General features: G+C 44.2%; 1 protein-coding gene across 1 annotated transcript in view; it reads right to left on the minus strand.

Annotated features, from left to right (window-relative positions):
* Positions 1-27,341, minus strand: part of si:ch211-267e7.3 (ADAMTS-like protein 2) — a 196,333-nt gene that overhangs the window by 160,782 nt on the left and 8,210 nt on the right. Inside the window, exon 2 of the mRNA XM_059983535.1 lies at positions 22,348-22,528. Coding sequence (XP_059839518.1) covers positions 22,348-22,528 — 181 coding nt within the window. The remainder of the gene's footprint in view (positions 1-22,347; positions 22,529-27,341) is intronic.

Here is a 27,341-nt window from a genome sequence, read left to right on the forward strand (position 1 = left end):
AGAAGTTTTTAAAATCCAACAAAAGGCAACTAAAAAAGCTATAAGATGGCATATGAGGGCAAACTAGCCAGTAATATAAAGCAGGATACAATAAATTTTTTTCAGTTGTATAAAGAGTAAAAGGGAGGTGAGAGTAGATATTGGACCACTGGAAAATGATGCTGGTGAAGTAATAATGGACAAAGAAATGACAGATGAACTTAACAAGTACTTTGCATCAATGTGCCAGAGGTCTGTGAGTGTCAGGGATCAGAAGTGAGTGCCATTGCTATTACAAAGTAAAAAGTGCTAGGTAAACTCAAAGGTGGATCAGTCACCTGGACCAGATGGACTACATCCCAGAGTCCTGAGAGAGGTTGCTGAAAAGATAACTGATGCATTGGTCATGATCTTTCAAGAATTACTTGATTCTAGCATGGTCCCAGATGACTGGAAGATTGCAAATGTCACTCCACTCTTTAAAGAAGGGAGGAAGGCAAAATAAAGAGAATTAAAGGGCAGCTAGTCTAAGCTCAGTGGTAGGGAAAGTGTTGGAGTCTATTATTAAGAATGAGGTTTTGGGGTACTTGGAGACTAATGATAATATAAGTCAAAGTCAGCATGGTATCTGTGAAAGCAAATCTTTCCTGACAAATCTGTTAGAGTTCTTTGAGGAAGTAACAAGCAGGATGGAGAGAGGGGAGGCAGTAAGTGTCATTTACTTGGATTTTCAGAAGGCGTTTGCTAGGGTACCACACATGAAGCTGCATAACAAAATAAAATCCTATGGCATTACAGCAAGGATGCTGGCATGGATAGAGAAATGGCCCGACAGGCAGGAGGCAGCAAGTGGGAATAAATGGGACCTTTTCTGGTTGGCTATCAGTGACTAATGGTGTTCCTCAGGGGTCAGTACTGGGACTGCTGCTTTTCACATTGTTTGTCAATGATTTAGATAACGGAATTGATGGCTTTGCGGTAAAATTTGCAGATGATATGAAGATAGGTGGAGGGGCAGGTAGTGCTGAGGAAGTAATGCGATTGCAGCAGGACTCAGACAAATTGGAAGAATGGGCAAAAAAGAGGCAGATCGAATACAGTGTTGAGAAATGTACGATAATGTATTTTGGTAAAAGGAACAGTAGTGCGGACTATCATCTAAATTGGGAGAAGGTTCAAATATCAGAGGTGCAGAGGGACTTAGGAGTCCTCATGCAAGACTCCCAGAAGGTTAATTTACAGGTTGAGTCATTGGTAAAGAAGGCAAGTGCAACATTGGCATTTATTTCAAGGGGAATAGAATATAAAAGCAAGGAGATAATGCTGAGCCTTTATAAGATTCCAGTCAGGCCACACTTGGAGTATTGTCAACAGTTTTGGGACCCGTATCTCAGAAAGGATGTGTTATCATTGGAGCGAGTCCAGAGGTGGTTCATGAGGTTTATTCTGGGAATGAAGGGGTTAATGTCTGAGGAGCGTTTGACAGCTTTGGTCTGTACTCACTTCAATTTAGAAGAATGCAGGAGATCTTTCTGAAACCTACTGAATGTTGAAAAGACGAGATGCCGTGGATGCAGAAAGGGTGTTTCCTATGGTGGGGGTATCCAGAACTAGAGGACACAGCCTCAGAATTGAGGGGCGACCTTTTAAAACAGAGGTAAGGAGGATTTTTTTTGCCAGAGAGCTGTGAATCTGTACAACGCTCTGCCACAGACTGTGGTGGAAGTTAAATCTGTGGGTATATCTAAAGTGGAAGTTGATAGCTTCCTGATCGGTCAGGCCATCAAAGGATATGCCAAGAAGGCAGGTCTATGGGGTTGAGTGAGATCCAGGATCAGCCATGATGGAACGGCAGAGCAGACTTGATGGGCTGAATGGCCGAATTCTGCTCCTGTGTCTTATGGTCTCAAATGCTTCTCCTACATTAACCCTTTCTTTCCCAGGATCAGTTTCATAAACCTCCTCTGGACATTCTCCAGTGCCCCCACATCCTCTTTTAAAAATGGGCCCAAAACTGTTCATAATACTCTAAATATGGTCTGACCAATGCCTTATAAAGCCTCAGAATTACATCCTTGCTCTTATATTCAAGTCCTCTTGAAATGAGTGCTAACATTGCATTTGTCTTCCTTACAGTACCGCGTGGTAGTGTAGTGGTTATCAAATCAAACCAAGTTTAGTTATCATTCAAGCCATATATGGATATAGTCGAATGAGGCAGCATTCCTCTGGGGCCAAGGTGCAAAACATTCATTCAAAACAGCAGAGAAAAAACACAAATGTTGTTACACAGGAAAACACAAGAACCTGAGCAACATGCTAAATGATGATACAGCTCCACGCAATTCAGTCTGTCATTCTACCGTCGAATGCTGGAGGGCAGCCCCCAACCAAGCACGGACGCCACACTATGCAGCCGTCGGTGTCACCTCACTTGGACTGCTGCAGCATGCAAGCCTGCTGCTTGAGGCCTAGTCCTTGCTACAACGGAGGCCATGCTGCTGCCTCGTCGCCTGCCTTACCACCAAGCTAGAGAAACAGGCCTCCGGCATCTTACATTATCAGTGTCCAACGGGGTCTTGCAATTGAAAGACAAATGTTGAAGACGGTCACTCATGGTTAAGCTGCACGCTGCTTTCGCACACCAACTCTAATACCAACAAGTAGTAGGCAGCACGGTCTGCACCCAGGTCAGCTCCTCTGAACCCTCTCCAGCTCATCCACCAGCTTCTCCTTCTCTGACCCAGATGCTGGCTTCTCCTATTCCGGCCCAACCGCTGGCTTCTCCTTCCCTGGCCTGGCTGCCTGTTTCTCCTTCTCTGGCCTGGCTGCTGGCTCCTCTTTCTCCGACCCGACTGCCAGTTCCTTTGTCACCCTGGACAGCTACTCCAAACAACGAGCAGATCACAGGTGTGGTCGACCTGCTGTACCCGTATTTCTTGGAGTCCAGTATAGTCCTACGATTATAACAAAACACATTTTAAAAAGAAAAGTGTACCTTTTGATGGCCCAGAGAGACAACTGTGTTTGAAAATGCCACCACTTTAGCGCAACTCTTTACAGTCCCAGTGATCAGCGATCAGTTCCCACCATTGTCTCTAAGGTGTTGGTACATTTACCCATGGCAGTGTGGGTTTCCTCCCACAATCCAAAACCTTGTGGGCTAGGGTTAGGTTTAATAAGGCATGCTATTTTGACACCAGAAGCATGGTGACACTTACAGCACATCCCTGGACTGTGTTGGCCATTGATGCAAATGACATATTTCACTGTATGCTTTAATATTTCAATGTACATGTGACAAATAAAGCTAATCTTTAATCGTTACTGAATCAAGCTGCACTTGACTTTTTGGGAATCCTACATGAGGACTCCCAAGTCCCTTTGCACCTCTGGTTTTGGAATTTGCTTCCATTCAGAAAATAGTCTACATCTTTATTCCTACTATCAAAGTGCTTAACAATAAACTTCCCTATACCATACTCTATATGCAACTCTTTGCCCATTCTCCTAATCTGTCCAAATCTTTCAGCAGACTTCCTGCTTCCTCAACACTACCTGCCCCTCCACCTATTCGCAAACTTGGCCACAAAACAATCAATTCCATCATCCAGATCATTCACATGTATCGTGGAAAGTAGCGGACAGCACTAGTCACCAGCAGCCAACCAGAAAAGTCCTCTTTATTACCATTTTCATCTTCTGCCAGTCATCCAATCTTCAATCCATGCCAGTATCTTTCCTGTAATATCATGGGCTCTTATCTTGTTCAACAACTTGTCAAAGGCCTTCTGAAAATCCAAATAAACAACACCCACTAACTCTCCTCTGTCTATTCAGCCTGTTATTTCCTCAATGGATCCAACAAATTTGTCAGGCATGATTTTCCCTTAAAGAAACCATGATGACTTTGGCCTATTTTATCGTGTGCGTCCAAGTACCCCAAAGTCTCGTCCTTAATAAAGGACATTAACATGTGCCAACCACTGAAGTCAGACTAATTGGCCTATAATTTCCTGTCTTTTGTCTCCTTCCATTCTTAAAGAGAGGAGTGACATTGGCAATCTTCCTGTCCTCCAGGACCATTCAGTATCTAGTGATTCTTGAAAGATCATTACCAATGACTCCACAATTTCTTCAGCCACCTCTTTCAGAACCCTGGGGTCTAGTCCACCTGGGCCAGCTGACTTCAAGCACCTTCTCCTCATCTTTAGCAACTACACTCTCTTCTGGCCCCAGACACTTTCAAAAGTCTGGCATACCCCTAGTGTGTTCTACAGAAAATACTTATTCAGTTCATACACCATTTTTCAGTTCTTCTCCCCATTACAACCTCTTCAGTGTCCTTTTCCAGCAGACCAATGTCCATTCCTGTCTCTCTTTACATTTTATATATCTGAAAGAAATTTTGATATACAGTACCCGTATGGACTACCTTACATGCACATTACTTCTTTTCTCTCCTTATTGCCTTTTTAGTTGCCTTATGTTGGTGTTTAAAAACTTACCAATCCTCTAGCTTCCCACTAATTTTGCTAGACTGTACACCCCCACTTTTGCTTTTACGCTGTCTTTGACTTCCGTGTGGACTTCTACGCTCTCTTTGACGTCACTATCAGTCTCAGTTGCCGTATCTTCACTTCAGAATGCTTCTTCTTCTTTGGAATGGATCAATCCAGCATCTTCCAAGTTACTCCATGAAGTTCTGGCTGTTGCTGCTCTACCACCTTCTCTGCTAGCACCCTCTTCCAATCAACCTTGGCCAGCTCCTCTCTCATGCCTCTGTAGTAAGGTTTACTCAACAGTAATACCAATATGCCTAATTTTAGCTTCTCTCTCTCTCAAGCTGCAGGGTGAATTCCATCATGTTATGATCACTGTCTCCTAAGGTTTCCTTCACTGGACTTCCTGCAGTTTGCGTACCATCTCAACCGTTCAACAGACGACACCATTGCCATCACCCTCCACCTGGCCCTTAACCACCTGAACAAAAAAGACATGTATGCTCGAATGCTGTTCATAGACTTCAGTTCAGCATTCAACACAATCATCCCTCAGAAACTGATTGGAAAGCTGAGCCTATTGGGCCTGAACACCTCCCTCTGCAACTGGATCCTAGACTTCCTGACTGGGAGACCTCAGTCAGTCCAGATTGGAGGCAGCATCTCCAACACCATCACACTGAGCACAGGGGCCCCCCTCAGTCCACTGCTGTTCACTCTGCTGACCCATGACTGTGCTGCAACAACCAGCTCGAACCATATCATCAAGTTCGCCAATGACACGACTGTGGTGGGTCTCATCAGCAAGAATGACGAGTCAGCTTACAGAGGGGAGGTGCAGCAGCTAACGGACTGGTACAGAGCCAACAACCTGTCTCTGAATGTGAACAAAACAAAAGAGATGGTTGTTGACTTCAGAAGGACACAGAGCGACCACTCTCTGCTGAACATCAATAGCTCCTCGGTAGAGATTGTCAAGAGCACCAAATTTCTTGGTGTTCACCTGGCAGAGAATCTCACCTGGTCCCTCAATACCAGCTCCATAGCAAAGAAAGCCCAGCAGTGTCTGCGAAGGCTGAGGAAAGTCCATCTCCCACCACCCATCCTCACCATATTCTACAGGGGTTGTATTGAAAGCATCCTGAGCAGCTGCATCACTGCCTGGTTTGGGAATTGCACTGTACCGGATCACAAGACCCTGCAGCGGATAGTGAGGTCAGCTGAGAAGATCATCGGGGTCTCTCTTCCCGCCATTACAGACATTTACACTACACGCTGCATCCGCAAAGCAAACAGCATTATGAAGGACCCCATGCACCCCTCATACAAACTCTTCTCCCTCCTGCCATCTGGGAAAAGGCTCCGAAGCATTCAGGCTCTCATGACCAGACTTTCTAACAGTTTCTTCCCCCAAGCCATCAGACTCCTCATTACTCAGAGACTGGACTGATACCAACATACTGCTCTCTACTGTGTCTATTGTCTTGTCTATTATTTATTGTAATGCCTGCACTGTTTTGTGCTCCTTATGCAGTCCTGGGTACGTCTGTAGTCTAGTGTATTTTTTTATGTTGTTTTACGTAGTTCAGTGTAGTTTTTCTATTGTTTCATGTAGCTCCATGGTCCTGAAAAACGTTGTCTTGTTTTTTACTGTGTACTGTACCAGCAGTTATGGTCGAAATGACAATAAAAAGTGACTTGACTTGACTTGACCTTAAGCTCCCTCATCAAATCTGATTTTAAACACTCACTCCCTCATCAAATCTGGTTCATTACATAACACACAATCAAAAATTGGCTTTTCCCCAGTGGGGTTAACTACAAGCTGTGCTAAAATGCATCTTGTAGGCATTTTACAAATTTCTTCCCTTGAGATCTGGCACCAAACTGATCTTCCCAATCCATCTGCATATTGAAAATGTTAGGACTATCATAACATTGCCTGTTTTACATGCTTTTTCTATCTCCATTTGTTATTTGTACCCCACATCCTGGCTATTGTCTGGAGGCCCGCATATAACTTTCATCAGTCTTCAGTTTCTTAACGAGGATTCTACACCTTCTGATCCTATGTCATTTCTTTCTAAGGATTTCATTTTTTACCAGCAGAGCCACTCAATCTTCTCTGCTTATCTGCCTGTCCTTTTGATACAAAGTATATCCTTGGATATTGATCTCCCAACCAGAGATTATTGCCTTTTGATTCTGCACTTTAATTTAATCTCTAGCTACTCAAATTCCCTCAGCAGGATCTCTTGCCTTGTTCTTTCTGTATTGTTGCTACTACCCACATGGACACAACAACTGGATCTTTCCCCTCCCACTCCAGATTCCTCTGCAGGTCAGTCAGCTGGTCCTGGGCATCAGGCAAACAACACAGCCTTCATGACACTCAATCCTTGCAAAAAAGTATTGTGTCTATTCCCCTGACCATACTAGTCCCCATTACAGCTACATTTCTCTTCTCTCCCCCTATAGAACAGCACCTTGAATCATGGTGTCACAATTCAATTCCTCTTATTTCATACAACCCACTCTTATCCTCACAAGGAGTGACAATCTCAGATCTTTCGGGCAAGTTTAAGAGCTAAGGCTCCTCCAGCACTACCTGTTGGAACCCCCTACCTGCCTCACTGTAGCCTAGATGGTGACTTTTCATCAGAGCAGGGACAGTGAAAAAAAAACACGAGGAAATCTGCAGATGCTGGAAATTTAAGCAACAAACACAAAATGCTGGTGGAACACAGCAGGCCAGGCAGCAACTATAGGGAGAAGCTCTGTCGACGTTTTGGGCCAAGACCCTTTGTCAGGACTAACTGAAGGGAAAGATAGTAAGAGATTTGAAAGTAGGAGAGGAAGGGGGAAATGTGAAATGATAGGAATAGACCAGAGGGGGTGGGGGGAAGCTGAGAGCCCGAAAAGTGATTGGCAAAAGGGATACAGAGCTGGAGAAGGGAAAGGATCATTGGACAGGATGCCTAGAAAGAAAGAAAAGGGGAGGGGAGCACCAGAGGGAGATGGAGAACAAGCAGAGTGATGGGCAGAGAGAGAGAGAAAAAAAAGAGGAGGGTTAAAAAAACTAAGTATAACAGGGATGGGGTAAGAAGGTGAGGAGGGGCATCCAAACCTGAGTTTGGATTCATTTTGACAATAGAGGAGGCCATGGATAGACATATCAGAATGGGAATGGGACGTGGAGTTAAAATGTGTAGTTAAAATGTCTGGGAGACCGTTTCGCTGAACACCTTTGCTCGGTCCGCCAGAGAAAGCAGGATCTCCCAGTGGCCACACATTTTAATTCCACGTCCCATTCCCATTCTGATATGTCTATCCATGGCCTCCTCTACTGTCAAAATGAATCCAAACTCAGGTTGGAGGAACAACACCTTATACACCGGCTGGGTAGCCTCCAACCTGATGGCATGAACATTGACTTCTCTAATTTCCGTTAATGCCCCTCCTCGCCTTCTTACTCCATCCCTGATATATTTAGTTTTTTTACACCTTCCTCTTTTTTTTCTCTCTCTCTGCCATCACTCTGCCTGTTCTTCATCTCCCTCTGGTGCTCCCCTCCCCTTTGCTTTCTCCCTAGGCCTCCCGTCCCATGATCCTTTCCCTTCTCCAGCTCTGTATCCCGTTTGCCAATTACATTTCTGGCTCTCAGCTTCATCCCACCCCCTCCGGTCTTCTCCTATCATTTTTCATTTCTCCCTCCCGCTCCTACTTTCAAATCTCTTACTTAATTTCCTGTCAGTTAGTACTGACAAAGGGTCTCAGCCCGAAACGTCGACAGAGCTTCTCCCTATAGTTGCTGCCTGGCCTGCTGTGTTCCACCAGCATTTTGTGTGTGTTACAGTGAAAAAACGTTTGTTTTAAGTTTTAAAAAAAACAAACAAAAGAAAATCTGTAGATGCTGGAAATCCAAGCAGCACACACAAAATGCTGGAGGGACTCAGCAGACCAGGCAGCATCTATGGAAAAAAGTACAGTTAACATTTCGGACCGAGACTCTTCAGCAGGACTGGAGAAAAAAATTGCTGAGTTGTAGATTTAAAAGGTGGGGGCGAAGGGAGAGAGAAAAACACCAGATGATAGGTAAAGCTTGGAAGGGGAGGAATTGTAAAGAGTTGGGAAGTTGATTGGTGAAAGAGACAGAAGACCATGGAAGAAATAAAATTGGGTGGGATGAGGAGGGAGGAGTGGGCAAGGAGATAAGGTGAGGGAGGGAAACAGTGAAGGGGGAGGTGAGAAGCAATTTCTCAAACTTCTGGTAATGGTGACTGACTTCCCATAGCTGAATGTGACCTGATCCACCCTTAGCTAGAAGGTCTTTTCACTCTAGAGTTATTCCACAATGGTACTGAGACTCTCAGCAATATTTGTCAGTACGCACCTCACCAATGCATCAGGGAACTCATGCTTCATAGGTAGAGAGCATCAGGTAGCCATTGGTACTTGCGAATGCTGCAGGGTCACTAATGGTTCAGGAGATGATTGACCATGTTCACATCATCTTCAGAGTCTGCCCCACCAGAGCAAGGGGTTTTATTTCCGTATGTCCAAGTATCTGCAACCACAAGCAGAAAATCTTCATTAACCCTCTCTAACACTCCATGTACAATATAGTGATGTATCTGATCTTGCAGCCACTGTGACAGATTAAAGGCCCACCCTCATATCACTTTACAGTGCAAGAAAAGAAGATGCTGGAGGAACTCAAACACAAGAGATTCTGAAAACACTACAGATGCTGGAAATCCAGAGGAACACGCAAAATGCTAGAGGAACTCAGCAGGTCAGGTAACATCTATGGAGAGGAATTAAAATGTCAATGGTTCTGGCTTAGACACTTCATAAGTACAGATGAAAAATTTTGGCCTGAAACAACTTTCTTTATTCCTTTCCATATGAAGGGTCTTGGCCCAAAACGTCAACTCTTCATTCCTTTTCATAGAAGCTGCCTGACCTGCTGAGTTCCTACTGGAGGAACTCAGAAGCTTAGGCAGCGTTAGTGAAGGTAATAGTCAAAGGATTAGGATCAAATGGACAGTCAATAGTGAGGTCAAGATGCAGAGTTGATTCTAATGCAGAATCTCCTTCTGAAACATTGTCTAACCTGTTGCCTCCATAGATGCTGACCCCACTGCAGATTGGGAAAAATCACATCACTGCAGATCACAAAGACTGCGGTCACCAGAGTCTCCTTTTACAGCAAGTTGCTGATTTGCAAATTGACTCAGCATGTAAAAGCAGAATATATTCACATACAAACTTATCACACAAGGTTCTGCTTTCTGAAGCACCCTGGAGGTGCACGAAAGACCTGTGAATGTATTGTTTCAAAATCTTTGACCACATTGATTTTTGCCTTCCTCTGCAGCTGCGGTGAGGGAGAGAATGGAAGAAGGTGGCAATAGGGATTCATTCCAACTATACCAGGAAAGGGAAGATTAGTAACTTGAAGTTCTGTGGGGAAATGGAAGATGTGTGGAGTGTGATCCTTTTCATGAATGCTCAAGAATGAAGCCTACTCTATTACCTAGAACAGGGTTTCTAAACTTTTCTATGCCACGGACCCTGAGAGGACTGTGGATCCTAGGTTGGGACCCCCAAAGAGGTAGCTATAATTGATCTGGACAGGGGAAATATCCTTTCTGCATCCAACCCTTTCAGATTCTTGTACCTTTCCGTGAGATCTGCTCTAATACTTTAAAAACTGTGATCTTCACTTTCCTGGATAAATTCAGAGTTAACAAAACTCAAGAAGCCCTACACTATGCAGAACAAATTAGCTCACATCTGGAGAACCACCAGAAACCTTCACTCCCTCCACCATCCTGTGCAGTTAGACCAATCAACAGTTATTATTTGACAGAGAATCTCCAACAGGCATTACTGAAGAGCCATGCCCTGCAGGCCACTGGAAGGGGGATTGTGCTGTCTAGCTCTTTCTCAAGGGGCACACAAACATCATGGGTGGTATATCCTCTTTAGAATATAAAGTTGTACAGCACTAGAACAGACACTCCCACCTATGTTACCGGTAAAAAGTCTGATGCCAACTTAAACTAGTCCCTTCTGCCTGCACATGATCAATTTTGCTCCATTCCCTCATGCTTCTGCACCTATCTAAAAACAACTATTGTATCTTTCTCCACCACCACCCCTGGCAGTGTGTTCCAGATACCCACCACTCTCTGTGTAAAAGAACTTCCCTCTCTTGCCTTAATTCTATGCCATCTAGTATTCAATATTTCATTCCTGGGATAAAGATTCTGACTGTCTCCCTTATCAATGTCTTCATAATTTTATAAACTTCTATTAGGTCTACACTTTATCTCTGATGTTTCAGACAAGATTATCGATCGTTCTGTGTCATAAACCCTCTATCATTCTGTGATGGCATGATTCACACCCCTATAGGATAAAGGGAACAGTTGAGTGGGCACACCAGCATCCACAAGTTCACCTCCAAGGGAAATGCCAGCCTGACTTGGAAATGAATTGTACACTTACCTCTCTGTTCCCCAGGTCAAATTCCAAAATCTTGTGCATTACAGAATCATGAGAGAACATTCACTGCAACAGTCAAAGAGTTGGACTATGAGGTGGCTCACAGTCAGCTCCTTGGGATTATCACTGAATGCTGACCTGCAATGGTCCACATCTGATTAGCAAATAAAAATAAATACATTTCTCCTAATTTCGTAAAGATTAGTTTTATTTGTCACACGTCCATTGAAGTATTGAAAGATAGTGAAATTTGCTGTCTGAGAGCATGCTGGGAGCAGACCACGAGCATAGCCATGTTTCTGGCACAAGCGTACCAGGCCCACAACTTACTGTGGGAATTACAGACAGTGATAGGAATTGAACCTGGATCCCTGGTGCTGTAAAATGTTTTGCTAACCGTTGCGCTACTGTGGCCCCCTTCACCGCGTTTCTCATTCTACTACTGATCATCCTCATTTTCAATGGAAAATCAAATTATCTTTCAAAATCATACACATCAGGCCCCAAAGTATGACTGTAAGCTCCACAATCTATTATTCCTACCTTTCGTTTAGATATCCCCTTCTGTCTCCTACGAGGTTCACTAGCTGCACTAAAGCTTATTGAAGGTAGTAAAAAAAGTCACAGACCTGTGAGCTCATGTGGCCTCGCCTCAGGTCACATGATTGTGCCAGTCATTTGGATGAATTGACTGACAGGCAATGAGACTAGAAGAGTACCAGTGATGTGATCATAAATGCCATCATTTTCAGCAAGGACAGACAACCCTGTTCTGAGGAGCCACTCCCATTTCCCCAGAGGATTAATCCTTGTAAATTGTTGGAATAACTTCAAAAAATGCTTTGAACTGTGGTACTCAGCATCATGAATGTGGCAACCTAAACTTGCATGCCAGAAGTCTGAACTTCCACTTTGTTTCCATGTTTACCATGGATGGTTTTTGACTTGGTTGCAATAAAAAACTGAGAAATTGTCCATTAGACTGGGCCCATAAATGCAATTCCCATCATTCCAAGCTAGGCTCTCTGCTGATATGTGTCAGACTGAAGAGCTGAGAATTGGATAAGGCTTGCCCTTTTCGTCCCCCCCACTGAATGAAGGAAGTTATATAACATTTTGAGAGACATAGAAAGGTAGAAAGAGTCAGTTTCCCATGTTAGGCGTGTCTAAGACATCATTTTAAGGAGAAGGTCAAAAGGGGATCTAAGAGGGAAATTTTTCACATGAAAAGCATTTGGCATCTGGAATGAGCTGCCAGGAACAGGAACACCATAAGAGACATTTTGATAGGAACTTGAATGGACAAGGCCTAGAGGAAATATGGAATGAATGCCAGTAGGATTGTCATACTGTAGATAGTCGTAATGATTAGCATAGATGTAGTTGGCTGAAGGGCCTATTTCCATGCTATCCAATGCCACGGCTCTTTGTCTTCTAACTTCTTTGCTCAGACCACTAGGGAGGACCTACACAGTTTGTCGTGCATGCCAAACCACCTTTGTCCTACCATAGTGCTTTTCTGAAATCTCTGGAGCTGAAACTGCATATGGCTGTCCCAGCCAGGGCCTACCCTTACCTCTAGCCCTCTACCCTGTTGCAATGCTAATGACACATCCATTCTAGCCACCACTATATGTGCAGTGGAAGGAGGTGAGGAGGCAGCTGCTATTTTGCTTTCCCTGATGTAATGCAAGATAAATCAATTATAAACATAATATCCAAGCACTTCTCAGTTACTTTGACTCAACATCGTGGAGCACTGATGGGGAATCACTGCTGTTTGTTAATGCTGTGCTCTAATTCCAGACAGCATCGGTCACGGAAGTCTACCTGTGTGTGATACTTCTGCATTTCTAACAGTATGAATCTTCAAGAACCATTCAGTTCTTGAACCAATCAGCACAACTCTGATCACTGCCCCAGCATAACAACACTATGACCATTTGAATCTCCTTGCACTACAATGGGCTATGCTTTCTTTTGGTCTAATTCTGTTCCTTCTTGTAAAAATTCTGTATAATTTATGCTTTTGTGTGAATACTGCTTACATAATGCTTTGTGATGTTGCAGCAAGTTAATTATCTCATTACACCTTTTCATATATACTCTTGTGCATATGACAATACGACTTTGACTTTGACAATTGAAGTGGGAGCCTGATGGAGCCAATCAACATGATTGAATAATAGTTAATCTAATCCAAAAATAACACTTTCACTTAAGTTGACTTCCAATGCTAACTAAAATAAGATTCTAATAAATTGGTAGTTTATTACTGTTACATGCTGACATACAGTGAACATCCATTATCCAACTATTCAGAAATCATGATGGTACATTATGTGCTAGGACATGCACAAGAGAATTGTGAATGTTCTTATCTTTTTGGAGCTTGGAAGGTGGGATCACGGCCTTCAGTTTACTAGAACAGGCAGGTCTGGAAATAAGAACGAGCTGAATGAGAATTTCACCAACAGATGAGCTAAGTCATTGTAGAGTTGGGTAATACCACACAGGTGGAAATAGACCATTTTATTGACATTGTGAATATACAGATATAAACTCACCTCAGAGTCAAGTCTAATGCGAAGTTGCAAACAGTCTCAGGCAGTCGCCAAGGAGACAGGCAGAGTAGGTGACTAGGGAACAGAATTTGTGGCTTTGGCTTTCTCGATTTTTTTGTTGGTCCGAATTTCTATTTATCCTGACTTGGGTGTCTGAATTGTGACAATATCATGACATCAGAGGGACTAGGGGAGATGCTGGGAGAATAAATGGGTGTCATACATGTGTGTTGTGTTGCTACTCTGCTCCACAGGACATTGCCAAAGGAATACGTCTGGATATCAAGACGTAAAGATTTGGGAGTGGGAAGCTTTATTTGTCACATGGACATCAAAACGTTGAAACATTCTGTGAAAGCATCATTTGGCTCATTGTGTACTAGGGGCTGCTGGCAAGTGTCACCACACTTCCTGAGCCAACATAGCAGACCCGTAATTTGCTGACCCCAGCCCATACACTTTTGAAATGTGAGAGGAAACCGAAGCTCCTGAAAGAAGCCCAAATGGTTACGGGTATAAATCTAAGAATGACCAGCAAGTCCAATCAATGAGACAGTTGGTCATGTAGTCCAGCTTCCAGCAGTAAATTTCTTCAGTAAACTTTTGAGAAATACAGTGAACATTAAAATATAGGTGCAATAGGCTTTAAAGTCTGCTCTATTATTCAACAAGTTCAGAACTACCTCCATTCACCTTCACTGTTCAATCCCCACATGCTTTCATTCCAAAACTTTTCTGCTCTCGGCCTTGAATATTATCAACATGTAAGCCTCACAGCCTTCTGGGGTAGAAACCTCTAAAGTGTTAAGATTTTCCTTGCATCTAAAACTAAATGTGAAACTGCTGATGATCAGACAGCACGACCAGAGTTCATGCTGCCCGACCTGCTGAGTTCTTCCAGAATTTTGTGTGTGTTGTTTTGGATTTCCAGCATCTGCAGATTTTCTCTTGTTTGTGAACCTATCTGTTAACATCAACCAACCAGATTGTTGTGTACACTTCAATAATCAGCATTCATTCAACTAAATTTGAGAAAATATTGTCCCATTCTACACAGTTTCATGCAATCCCTCTCCCAAGCTGATCACAGTAATTGTGTTAATTTTTGTGACCATCAGCCTTCCTATTTTATTGTTACTGCAGATTCTGGAAACCATAAATGAAAATTAAAGCTGCTTGAAAAATGCAGCAGGCCAGAATGCATGTGTGGAAAGAGAAAGTGGGTTACTATTTCAGGCACTTACTCAGAACTGGAAAAGAGAGAAAGAAAAAAGTCATCTTTAAATTGCTGAGGTGGGGAGAGGAGTAGGTGGAATAAAGGGAGTGTCTGTGGTAGGGTGAAACTGGGGTTACCAGGAGAGGTCAGTGGTTTAATGGTGGCATTTAGAGAGAAGAGGAGAGCCAAAACTGAGTGACCTACCCAGAAAGTCAAACAGTTTTAGGGAGATAATAAGTGATCCAATATCTCAGATGGACTTACAATGTATTTGTTGACCTGTTCCCATTTTAAATGCTCCCCATTGCCTTCAACTCCCCTTCCCTCGTCTCCATTGCCGATTTTAGCTATACAACCTTCAAAGCTTCTTCCCTTTTCAAGCATGCTGCATGTCCCCCACCTAACATTGATTTTACTAACTGGCAATTCCCATGCTTTGAAATATCAGATACTTAGACAGAAAACAAAACAGCACAGGAACACAATATCAATCCCAAGTAAAAATGCATTATAATCAGTCTCTTCACTTTAAGTTATAGGTAGGACTTACACAGTGAATGGCTAGGGCACTATGAGTGCAGTAGAACAAAGGGACCTGGGAATACAGGCCCATAATTTGTTGAAAGTGGTGTCACAGTTAAGTCGTAAAGAAGCTTTTGGCACACTGGCCTTCATAAATCAATGTATCAATGTACTGGGTACAGAAGATGGGATGTTATCTTGAAGTTGTATAAGACATTGGTGAGGCCTAATTTGGAGTATTGTGTACAGTTTTGGTCACCTGTCTACAGGAAAGATGTAAATAAGGTTGAAAGAGTGCAGAAAAAACTTACAAGGATGTTGCTTGGTCTGGAGGACCTGAGTTACAAGGAAAGATTGAATAGGTTTGGACTGTATTCCTTATAACGTGGTAGACTGAGAAAAGATTTGATAGAGCTATACAAAATTATGAGGGGTATAGATAGGGTAATGCAAGCAGGTTTTTTCCTCTGAGGTCAGGTGTGACTGTAATCAGAGGTCGTGGGTTAAGGGTGAAAGGTGAAAAGTTTGAGGGGAATATGAGGGAAAGCTTCTACACTCAGAGGACCATGAGAGTGCAGAATGAGCTGCCAACAGAAGTGGTGCATGTGAGCTTGATTTCAACATTTAAGAGAAGTTTGAACAGATACATGGATGGAAGGGTTACTTCCGGTGCAGGTCAATGGGAGTAGGACTACACGAGGAAATCTGCAAATGCTGGAAATTCAAGCAAAAACACACACAAAATGCTGGTGGAACAGGTCAGGCAGCATCTGTAGGGAGAAGCGCTGTCGACGTTTCGGGCCGAAACCCTTCATCAAGACTAACCGAAAGGAAAGATAGTAGGAGATTTGAAAGTAGTGAGGGGAGGGGGAAATGCAAAATGATAGGAGAAGACCGGAGGGGGTGGGGTGAAGCTGAGAGCTGGAAAGGTGATTGGCGAAAGTGATACAGAGCTGGAGAAGGGAAAAGATCATGGGACGGGAGGCCTAGGGAGAAAGAAAGGGGGAGGGGAGCACCAGAGGGAGATGGAGAACAGGCAGAGAGAGAAAAAAAAAACCTAAATATATCAGGGATGGGGTAAGAAGGGGAGGGGCATTAACGGAAGTTAGAGAAGTCAATGTTCATGCCATCAGGTTGGAGGCTACCCAGCCGGTATATAAGATGTTGTTCCTCCAACCTGAGTGTGGCTTCATCTTGACAGTAGAGGAGGCCATGGATAGGCATATCAGAATGGGAATGGGACGTGGAATTAACATGTGTGGCCACTGGGAGATCCTGCTTTCTCTGGCAGACAGAGCGTGGGTGTTCAGCGAAACTGTCTCCCAGTCTGCGACAGGTCTCACCAATATATGAAAGGCCACACCGGGAGCACCGGACGCTGTATACCACAACAGCCGACTCACAGGTGAAGTGTCGCCTCACCTGGAAGGACTGTCTGGGGCCCTGAATGGTGGTGAGGGAGGAAGTGTAAGGACAGGTGTAGCACTTGTTCCGCTTACAAGGATAAGTGCCAGGAGGGAGATCGGTGGGAAGGGATGGGGGGGGTCGAGTGGACAAGGGAGTCGCGTAGGAAGCAATCCCTGTGGAAAGCAGAAGGGGGGGGGAGGGAAAGATGTGTTTGATAGTGGGATCCCGTTGGAGGTGGCGGAAGTTATGGAGAATTACATGTTGGATCCGGGGGCTGTTGGGTTGTTGGTAAGGACAAGGGGAACGCGATCCCGAGTGGGGTGGTGGGCAGATGGGGTGAGGGCAGATATGCGGGACATGGGAGAGATGCGCTTGAGAGCAGAGTTGATGGTGGAAGAAGAGAAGCCCCTTTGTTTAAAAATGGAAGACATCTCCTTCGTCCTAGAATGAAAAGCCTCATCCTGAGAGCAGATGCGGCGGAGACAGAGGAATTGTGAGAAGGGGATAGCATTTTTGCAAGAGACAGGGTGGGAAGAGAAACAGTCCAGGTAGCTGTGAGAGTCTGTAGGCTCAAAGTAGATATCAGTAGATAAGCCATCTCCAGAGATGGAGACAGAAAGACCAAGAAAGGGGAGGGAAGTGTCGAAAATGGACCAGGTAAATTTGAGGGCAGGGTGAAAGTTGGAGGCAAAGTTAATGAAGTCAACGAGTTCAGCATGTGTGCAGGAGGCAGTCATCGATGTAGTGAAAGAAAAGAGGGGGACGGATACCCATATAGGCTTGGAACATGGACTGTTCCACAAAGCCAACAAAAAGGCAGGCATAACTGGGACCCATGTGGGTGCCCATGGCTACACCTTCGGTTTGGAGGAAGTGGGAGGAGCCAAAAGTGAAATTATTGAGAGTAAGAACTAATTCAGCTAGACGGAGGAGAGTGGTGGTAGAGGGGAATTGGTTAGGTCTGGAATCCAAAAAGAAGCGGAGAGCTTTGAGCCCTTCCTGGTGGGGGATGGAGGTATATAGGGACTCAATGTCCATGGTGAAATATAAGGCGGTGGGAGCCAGGGAACTTAAAATCATTGAAAAAATTCAAAGCATGAGAAGTCTCATGAACATAGGTGGGAAGGGATTGAACAAGGGGGATAAAACAGCATCAAGGTATGCAGAAATGAGTTCAGTGGGGCAGGAGCAAGCTGAAACAACAGGTTTATCTGAACAGGCAGGTTTGTGGATCTTGTGTAGGAGGTAGAAATGGGAACTGCGGGATGTGGGAATTATGAGGTTGGTGGCAGTGGATGGGAGATCCCCAGAGCTGATAAGGTTGGTGATGGTATAGGAGAAAGTGGCCTGGTGCTCCATAGTGGGGTCATGATTAAGGGGTAAATAAGAGTAGGTATCAGAGAGTTGTCGCTGTGCCTCGGCCAGGTAGAGGTCAGTACGCCAGACAACAACAGCTCCCCTCTTATCAGCGGGTTTTATAGTGAGGTTGGGATTGGTGCGGAGGACTGGACTGTTCCTCTTCCCACCCTGTCGCTTGCAAAAATGCTATCCCCTTCTCACAATTCCTCCGTCTCCGCCGCATCTGCTCTCAGGATGAGGCTTTTCATTCTAAGACAAAGGAGATGTCTTCCATTTTTAAACAAAGGGGCTTCCCTTCTTCCACCATCAACTCTGTTCTCAAGCGCATCTCTCCCATGTCCCGCACATCTAACGTCACCCCATCTGCCCACCACCCCACTTGGGATCGCGTTCCCCTTGTCCTTACCTACCACCCCACCAGCCTTCGGATCGAACGTATAATTCTCTGTAACTTACGCCACCTCCAACAGGATCCCACTACCAAACACATCTTTCCCTCCCCCCCCTTTCTGCTTTCCGCAGGGATCGCTCCCTATGTGACTCCCTTGTCCATTCATCACCCCCCCCCCCCCATCCCTTCCCACCAATCTCCCTCCTGGCACTTATCCTTGCAAGCGGAACAAGTGCTACACCTGCCCTTACACTTCCTCCCTCACCACAATTCAGGGCCCCAGACAGTCCTTCCAGGTGAGGCAACACTTCACCTTTGAGTCGGCTGGTGTGGTATACAGCATCCGGTGCTCCTGGTTTGGCCTTTCATATATTGGTGAGACCTGACGCAGACTGGGAGACAGTTTCGCTGAACACCTATGCTCGGTCTGCCAGAAAAAGCAGGATCTCCCAGTGGCCACACATGTTAATTCCACGTCCCATTCCCTTTCTGATATGTCTATCCATGGCCTCCTCTATTGTCAAAATGAAGCCACACTCAGGTTGGAGGAACAACATCTTATATACCGGCTGGGTAGCCTCCAACCTGATGGCATGAACATTGACTTCTCTAACTTCCGTTAATGCCCCTCCTCCCCTTCTTACCCCATCCCTGATATATTTAGGTTTTTTTTCTCTCTCTGCCTGTTCTCCATCTCCCTCTGGTGCTCCCCTCCCCCTTTCTTTCTCCCTAGGCCTCCAGTTCCATGATCCTTTCCCTTCTCTAGCTCTGTATCCCGTTTGCCAATCACCTGTCTGGCTCTCAGCTTCACCCCACCCCCTCCTGTCTTCTCCTATCATTTCGCATTTCCCCCTCCCCCTCCTACTTTCAAATCTCTTACTATCTTTCCTTTCAGTTAGTCCTGACGAAAGGTCTCAGCCCGAAACGTCGACAGCACTTCTCCCTACAGATGCTGCCTCCCCTGCTGCTTTCCACCAGCATTTTGGGAGTAGGACTAGATGGGCCAAAGGGCCTGTTTCTGTGCTGTACTTCTCTATGACTCTACGTAGATCAGAAATAGATGGGATCCATGCACTAGTTCTTGAAACATTCCACATTGTAAGTGTCTAACTTAAATTTGATGCATTATTCTGTTTTCTTAGTGAACCAACCTCTTTTCACACTCATTTGTTACCCTTCATACCATGAGCCTTTATCTTGAGTAACATTTTATGTGACAACTTGTCAAACAGCCTTTGAAAATCTAAATATATCATGATCACAGGCATTCATTTATTGAGTTTCAAGATTCATCCTCACAAACTTCTAATAGTTTTATCAAATATATTTTTTCTGATGAATAATGATACTCTGCTTAATTCAAGTGTCCAAATGTCTAATTGAGCAAATAACAAGGAAGGTTAACAGAGGAGAATCAGTGCATGTTGTGTGCTTGGATTTTTAGGCCTTTGACAAGGTGCCATTGATGAGGCTGTTTGACAAGAACCTGTTTTACAGGAATGATACTGACATAGATAGAGCATTGGCTGATAGGCAGGAGGCAAAGAGTGGGAATGAAGGTAACCTTCTCTGGTTGACTACTGGTGATTTGAGATGCTCCACAGGTGTCAGTACTGGGACTGCTTCTTTTTACATCATATGTCAATGATTTGGAGGCTGGTCCTGGACTTATTTCCACTTGGCACGATTAACTTATTATTATTTAATTATTTATGGTTTTCTATTGCTATATTTCTACACTATTCTTGGTTGGTGCGGCTGTAACGAAACCTGATTTCTCTCGGGATCAATAAAGTTTGTCTGTCTGTCTGTCTGAATTGACAGCTTTGCGGGGAAGTTTGCAGGTGATATGAAGATGGGTGAAGGGACAGGTAGTGCTGAGGAAGCTGGAAGGCGGCAGAAGGACTTGGACAAATTAGGAGAATGGGAAAAGAAGTGGCAAATGGAATACAGTGTTGGGAATTGTGTGGTCACGCACTTTGGTAGAAGAAGAAAAGGATAGACTATTTTCTAAATGGAGAGAAAATTCAAAAAATCAAGCTGTAAATGGACTTGGGAGTCCTCATGCAGGATTACCTAAAGGTTAATTTGCAGGTTGAGTCAATGGTGATGAAGGCAAATGTGATGTTAGCATTCATTTCAAGAGGCCAAGAATAAAAGAAAGGAGGTAATGCTGAGGCTTTGGAAGGCACTGATGAGGCCTCACTTGGAGTATTGTGAGCAGTTTGGGCCTCTTATCTAAGAAAGGATGTGCTGACATTGGAGATATTTCAGAGGAGATTCATGAGAATGATTCCAGGAATGAAAAATTATCATATAAATGGTGATTAAAGGCTCTGGGCCTGTACGTGATGGAATTAAGAAGGTATTTCCTGTGGTGAGGGAGTCTAGGACCAGAGGGTAGAGCCTCAGAATATAGGCACGTCCATTTAGAACAGAGTTGAGGAGGAATTTCTTTAGCCAGAAGGTGGAGAATCTGTGGAATTCATTGCCTTAGGCAGCTGCGCAGTCCGGGTCATTGGGTGTATTTAAGGCAGAGGCTGATAGATTCTTCATCTTTCAGGGTATGAAAGGTAACAGGGAGATTGGGGCTGAGAGGGAAATGGATCAGCTATGATGAAATGGTAGAGCAACTCAATGGGCCCAATGGCCCAATTCTGCTCATTTGCCTTATGGTCAATAAAGTCATAGTGTCCTAGAATAATACAGCAGGGCAACAGGGCCAACTTGTCAAATGAGCTAATCCCACTTGCTCACGTTTCATCCATATCCCTCTTCTAAACTTTTCCTGGTGACCTATTTATTCAGATACTAGACGCCAGAATTTTCTGGGAACAGACATGAGACGAACAGGCCTGTATTTTCAGGTAATATTCAGTGTTCCATTTGCTACTTCCAAATTCATCAGGAATTTTATGATCTTACATCAATCCCTCCATTATATCTGAAGCAAGCTCTTTTAAAACCCTATGTAGCCAACAGAGCATTTGCCAACTTTTACTCTAATTAGTTTCCCAAGTATTTATTATACTAAAATTAAGTACTCTGTGTTCCTCACTCTGATAAGCTCTTTGGTCCCCTGCATAATTTGGAATGCTTTTTTTCTGTCTACCATAAAGACTGTGTTGCCTTTAAGGCAGTTATTTAGTTTATAATATTTTCACTTAGTAATTCGTTTGTTAGCGTACTAGTTAAAGTTAGGATTGTTTAAAGTAAATTCATTGTGAGATATCGCGGCATGCGATGACTTCACATCCGGTTTCGCCGCGTCCTGTGGGAAAATACTGGTTTGGAGAAACGGGAAGGTGGGGGTCGAGACATGTGCGAGTGCAGTAAGCAGCAGCAATGTTTTCTCTCTACGCACCAGGAACATTGTGAAAGCAACGCTGTGAGTTATGAGATAATCGATACGTTGAATTAAAATGTTAACGCCAATCCTGTTAAAAGTAACGACGGTCGATAATGTTTATGTTTTCGTTAGTTAAAGAGTTGCGGATAGTTTGCGTTGAAGTGTATTTAAAGCAGTCAATGGCGTAGGTAGATTCTGACTGTATGCTGCACTTTAATGTAATGTAGTTGTTGTAGTTTTACTTTTACAAGTATTTACGATGTAATTGTAATATCAAGAAGGAAACAAATGCTGTACAAAGCTTGTATTGTTTTATCAACAGTTTTCACCATACGTTAATGTGGAAGAGTGAACAGTTAACAGTTAATCTAACTGGGATCCTGTCATCATTGACAAAGGTTTAACTCGGTGTTTAGCTCAGCGTTATCTTAACACGCCGAGCAAGAACACTACAAAGACAGATAGTCTCTCTCTAATCTCCCTGCCGGAACTTATCCCTGCAAGTGGCCTAAGTGCTACACCTGTCCATTCACCTCCTCCCTCACCTCCATTCAGGGCCCCCGACGGTCCTTTCATGTGAGGCAACACTTCACCTGCATATCTGCTGGGGCTGTCTATTGTGTCCAGTGCTCCCAATGCAGCCTCCTCTACACCGGTGAGGCCTGTCATAAATTGGGGGACCACTTTATCGAGCTCCTCAGCTCCATCCGTCACAAGTGTAACTTCCTGGGGGGCCAAACATTTTAATTACAATTCCCATTGCCATTCCGACATTGTCAGTCCATGGCCTCCTCTTGTGACAAGATAAGGCCACCCGCAGAGTGGAGGAGCAACACCTTATATTCCGTCTGGGTAGACTCCAACCTGATGTCATGAATAGTAATTTCTCCTTCAGGTTAAAAAAAAATTGTTTTCCTCCCCCTCCCCTCATCTTCTACTATTCCCCACTTTGACCTTTACCTCATCTCATCTGCCTATCACTTACCCCTGGGTCCCCTCCTCCTTGCTTTTCTTCTATGGTATACTCTCCTCTCCTATCAGATTCCTTCTTCTTTAGCCCTTCACCTTTCCCACCCCTGGCTTCACATTTCACTTTCCAGCTAGTCTCCTTCCCCTTACCCCCTCCCCAACCTTTTTATTCTGGTGTGTTCCCCTTCCTTCTCAGTGCCGATGAAGGATCTCAACCTGAAATGTTGACTGTTTAGTCTTTTCCATAGATGCTGCCTGACTTGCTGAGCTCCGCTGGCATTTTTGTGTGTTTCTACAGAGAAGTGTCTCAGCCATTCTGCACTCAGTGAGCACACAACCATAATCATCAAAGCAAAGCATCTTCCACAGGTCTGATGTAAATTCACAGTTGTAACATCACAAAAGCAGCAAGTAATTTGCTCCAAGCAAGCTATCAAGGGTCGCAAGAAGAGAATGCCAAGTTATGTTTCAGTCATAGAAACAGAGAAAGTAGGTGCAGGAGTAGGCCATTCGGCCCTTCAAACCTGCACCGCCATTCAGTATGATCATGGCTGATCATCCAACTCAGAACCCTGTGCCTGCTTTCTCTCCATACCCACTGATCCCTTTAGCCACAAGGGCCATATCTAACTTCCTCTTAAATATAGCCAATGAACCAGCCTCAACTGTTTCCTGTGGCAGAGAAGTCCACAGATTCACCACTCTCTGTATGAAGAAGTTTTTCCTCATCTCGGTCCTAAAAGGCTTCCCCTTTATCCTTAAACTGTGACCCCTCGTTCTGGACTTCCCCAACATCGGAAACAATCTTCCTGCATCTAGCCTGATCCCTTTAGAATTTTATACGTTCCAATAAGATCCCCCCTCAATCTTCTAAATTCCAGTGAGTATAAGCCTAGTCGATCCAGTCTTTCTTCATATGAAAGTCCTGCCATCCCAGGAATCAATCTGGTGAACCTTCTCTGTACTCCCTCTATGGCAAGAATGTCTTTCCTCAGATTAGGGGACCAAAACTGCACACAATATTCTAGGTGCGGTCTCACCAAGGCCTTGCACAACTGCAGTAGAACTTCCCTGCTCCTGTACTCAAATCCTTTTGCTATGAATGCCAACATACCATTTGCCTTTTTCACTGCCTGCTGTACCTGCATGCCCACCTTCAATGACTGGTGTACGATGACACCCAGGTCTCGTTGCATCTCCCCTTTTCCTAATCGGCCACCGTTCAGATAATAATCTGCTTTCCTGTTCTTGCAACCAAAGTGGATAACCTCACATTTAACCACATTAAATTGCATCTGCCATGAATTTGCCCACTCACCTAACCTATCCAAGTCACCCTGCATCCTCTTAGCATCCTCCTCACAGTTAACACCGCCGCCCAGCTTCGTGTCGTCCGCAAACTTGGAGATGCTGCATTTAATTCCCTCGTCTAAATCATTAATATATATTGTAAACAACTGGGGTCCCAGCACTGAGCCTTGCGGTACCCCATTAGTCACCGCCTGCCATTCTGAAAAGGTCCCGTTTACTCCCACTCTTTGCTTCCTGTCTGCTAACCAATTCGCTATCCACATCAATACCATACCCCCAATACTGTGTGCTTTAAGGTTGCGCACTAATCTCCTGAGTGGAACCTTGTCAAAAGCCTTTTGAAAATCTAAATATACCACATCCACTGGCTCTCCCCTATCCACTCTACTAGTTACATCTTCAAAAAATTCTATAAGATTCGTCAGACATGATTTTCCTTTCACAAATCCATGCTGACTTTGTCCGATGATTTCACCTCTTTCCAAATGTGCTGTTATCACATCTTTGATAACCGACTCTAGCATTTTCCCCACCACCGATGTCAGACTAACCGGTCTATAATTCCCCGGTTTCTCTCTCCCTCCTTTTTTAAAAAGTGGGGTTACATTAGCCGCCCTCCAATCCTCAGGAACTAATGCAGAATTTAAGGAGTTTTGAAAAATTATCACTAATGCATCCATTATTTCTTGGGCTACTCCCTTAAGCACTCTGGGATACAGACCATCTGGCCCTGGGGATTTATCTGCCTTTAATCCCTTCAATTTACCTAACACCACTTCCCTACTAACATGTATTTCCCTCAGTTCCTCCATCTCACTAGACCCTCGGTCCCCTACTATTTCTGGAAGATTATTTATGTCCTCCTTAGTGAAGACAGAACCAAAGTAGTTATTCAATTGGTCTGCCATGTCTTTGTTCCCTATGATCAATTCACCTGTTTCTGACTGTAAAGGACCTACATTTGTCTGGACCAATCTTTTTCTTTTCACGTATCTATAAAAGCTTTTACAGTCAGTTTTTATGTTCTCTGCTAGCTTTCTCTCATAATCTTTTTTCCCTTTCCTAATTAAGCCCTTTGTTCTCCTCTGCTGGTCTCTGAATTTCTCCCAGTCCTCAGGTGTGCCGCTTTTTTTTGCTAATTTATATGTTTCTTCTTTGGATTTGATACTATCCCTAATTTCCCTTGTCAGCCACGGATGCACTACCTTCCCTGGTTTATTCTTTTGCCAAACTGGGATGAATAATTGTTTTAGTTCATCCATGCGATCTTTAAATGCTTGCCTTTGCATATCCACCATCAACCCTTTAAGTATCATTTGCCAGTCTATCTTAGCTAATTCACGTCTCATACCTTCAAAGTTACCCTTCTGTAGGTTCAGAACCTTTGTTTCTGAATTAACTATGTCACTCTCCATCTTAATGAAGAATTCCACCATGTTATGGTTACTCTTACCCAAGGGGCCTCTCACGACAAGATTGCTAACTAACCCTTCCTCATTGCTCAATACCCAATCTAGAATGGCCTGCTCTCTAGTTGGTTCAGAAAACCATCCCACATACATTCCAAGAAATCCTCTTCCTCAGCACCCTTACCAATTTGGTTCACCCAATCGATGTGTAGATTGAAGTCACCCATTATAACTACTGTTCCTTTATTGCACGCATTTCTAATTTCCTGTTTAATGCCATCCCCAACCTCACTACTACTGTTAGGTGGGCTACAGCATAGTCATACAGCATAGCATCTCTGAGGGTCGTCACCTTATCATGGTGGAGAGTCTTCTGAGTGTCTGATCTTGGTTCCTGGTAGGGTCACCAAATGGTTCAGTGGTTCAATTTAATATCACAGAATTCATACAGTAAATAACCTGAAATCCTTACTCTTTGCAGACATCCACGAAACAGAGAGAAAAAAAAACCCAAAGAAAAATGTTGGAATCCCAAAGCCCCCTGCCCCCTCCCATGCACAAACAGTGGCAAAGCATCAATCCTCCCCCCACTTGTTCCAGCAAAAAGCATCAGTACCCCCACCAACAACCCACCAAGCAATAGCAAGCCCCCAGAGACCATGATCTGTAGACCATCAGAAACTACTGTCCATCCCACTCTTCAACGTCTCAGCAGGCCCTCTGTCACTAACGAGGGAGAGAGAGATATCGCTCCTGTCACTGCAAGAGGGGTGGCAACTGCTCGCTGTTTGAATGTTACAGTAAGCAGGGTCACTTACTTCGAGCTCCCCAACACAAGGATCAGAAGACTGTCTTTCCCCATAGAGAGAGAGAGAGAGAGAGAGCAATCACGAGTGTAAAGGCCTCTGGCAGCCACATCCGCTGTTTCGATGTTTTGATCTCCTGCAAAGCTTCAGTCAGCAACATCAGTGAGGAATCGGGACATCCAAAGGGCCAGACCCAGAAGGCACTCATCTTCCAAACTGCCCTTGAGATCCAAAATGCAGGCCGCTTAGTGAGTTCCGAACAGCAATTACCCACCATCCATGAAGAACATAAATCTGTTGATCATGGACTCCAACAGGACCCCAGCCACCTTGAAAAGGAAAAAAAAGACACAAGAACAGATTTAAACTGTTTCACGGATGAGCTTGAAGAAGTCACCCAGGTCCACAAAAACCTCTGGCCCCAAGGCGATTAAGGTCAAGGAAGAAGTTCCAGACAAAGTGCGATCCAACCACGACCTCAACAGTAGAGCTGGTGAGTGATAATGACACATCACAACAGCAAAGGCAGAGGAAGGGTCCCCAGTCGTCCTCTGAACCCCAACCACGACCACAACCATGTGATGGTTGCCTGTGCATCAACCTCCCCACGTTAAGCAAAGTCACGCACAGGCATTCTCCATTAATGGAGTCCACACTAATGTCCTGGAATAAGTCCTATGGCAATCAGCAATTGGGAAGGGGGCAGGGTTTAGAATATGTGGATCCCAGATTGGACACCACAGCTACCTGAAGAGACAACCCCCTAGGAACATCATACGTGACTTGACTGATCACTCTACAGAATGGAAACAAGCCATTTGGCCCATCATGTGGATTTGTCCATATTAATCCCACCTTCCAGCATTTGGTCTTCAGGCTTCTATGCCTAGGAGATATAAATGTCCATCTAGACATTTCTTAAATACTGTCATAACCTCTGCTTCCACCACTCTCTCCTGTAGTATGATCCAGGTACTCAATACTCTGCATGATCTCCCTCAGATTCCTTTTAAATCTCTTGCCCAAAGTCATGTTGATGGTGGA

This window comes from Hypanus sabinus, chromosome 11 (assembly GCF_030144855.1).
Source record: "Hypanus sabinus isolate sHypSab1 chromosome 11, sHypSab1.hap1, whole genome shotgun sequence".
NCBI classification, from domain to species: Eukaryota; Metazoa; Chordata; class Chondrichthyes; order Myliobatiformes; family Dasyatidae; genus Hypanus; species Hypanus sabinus.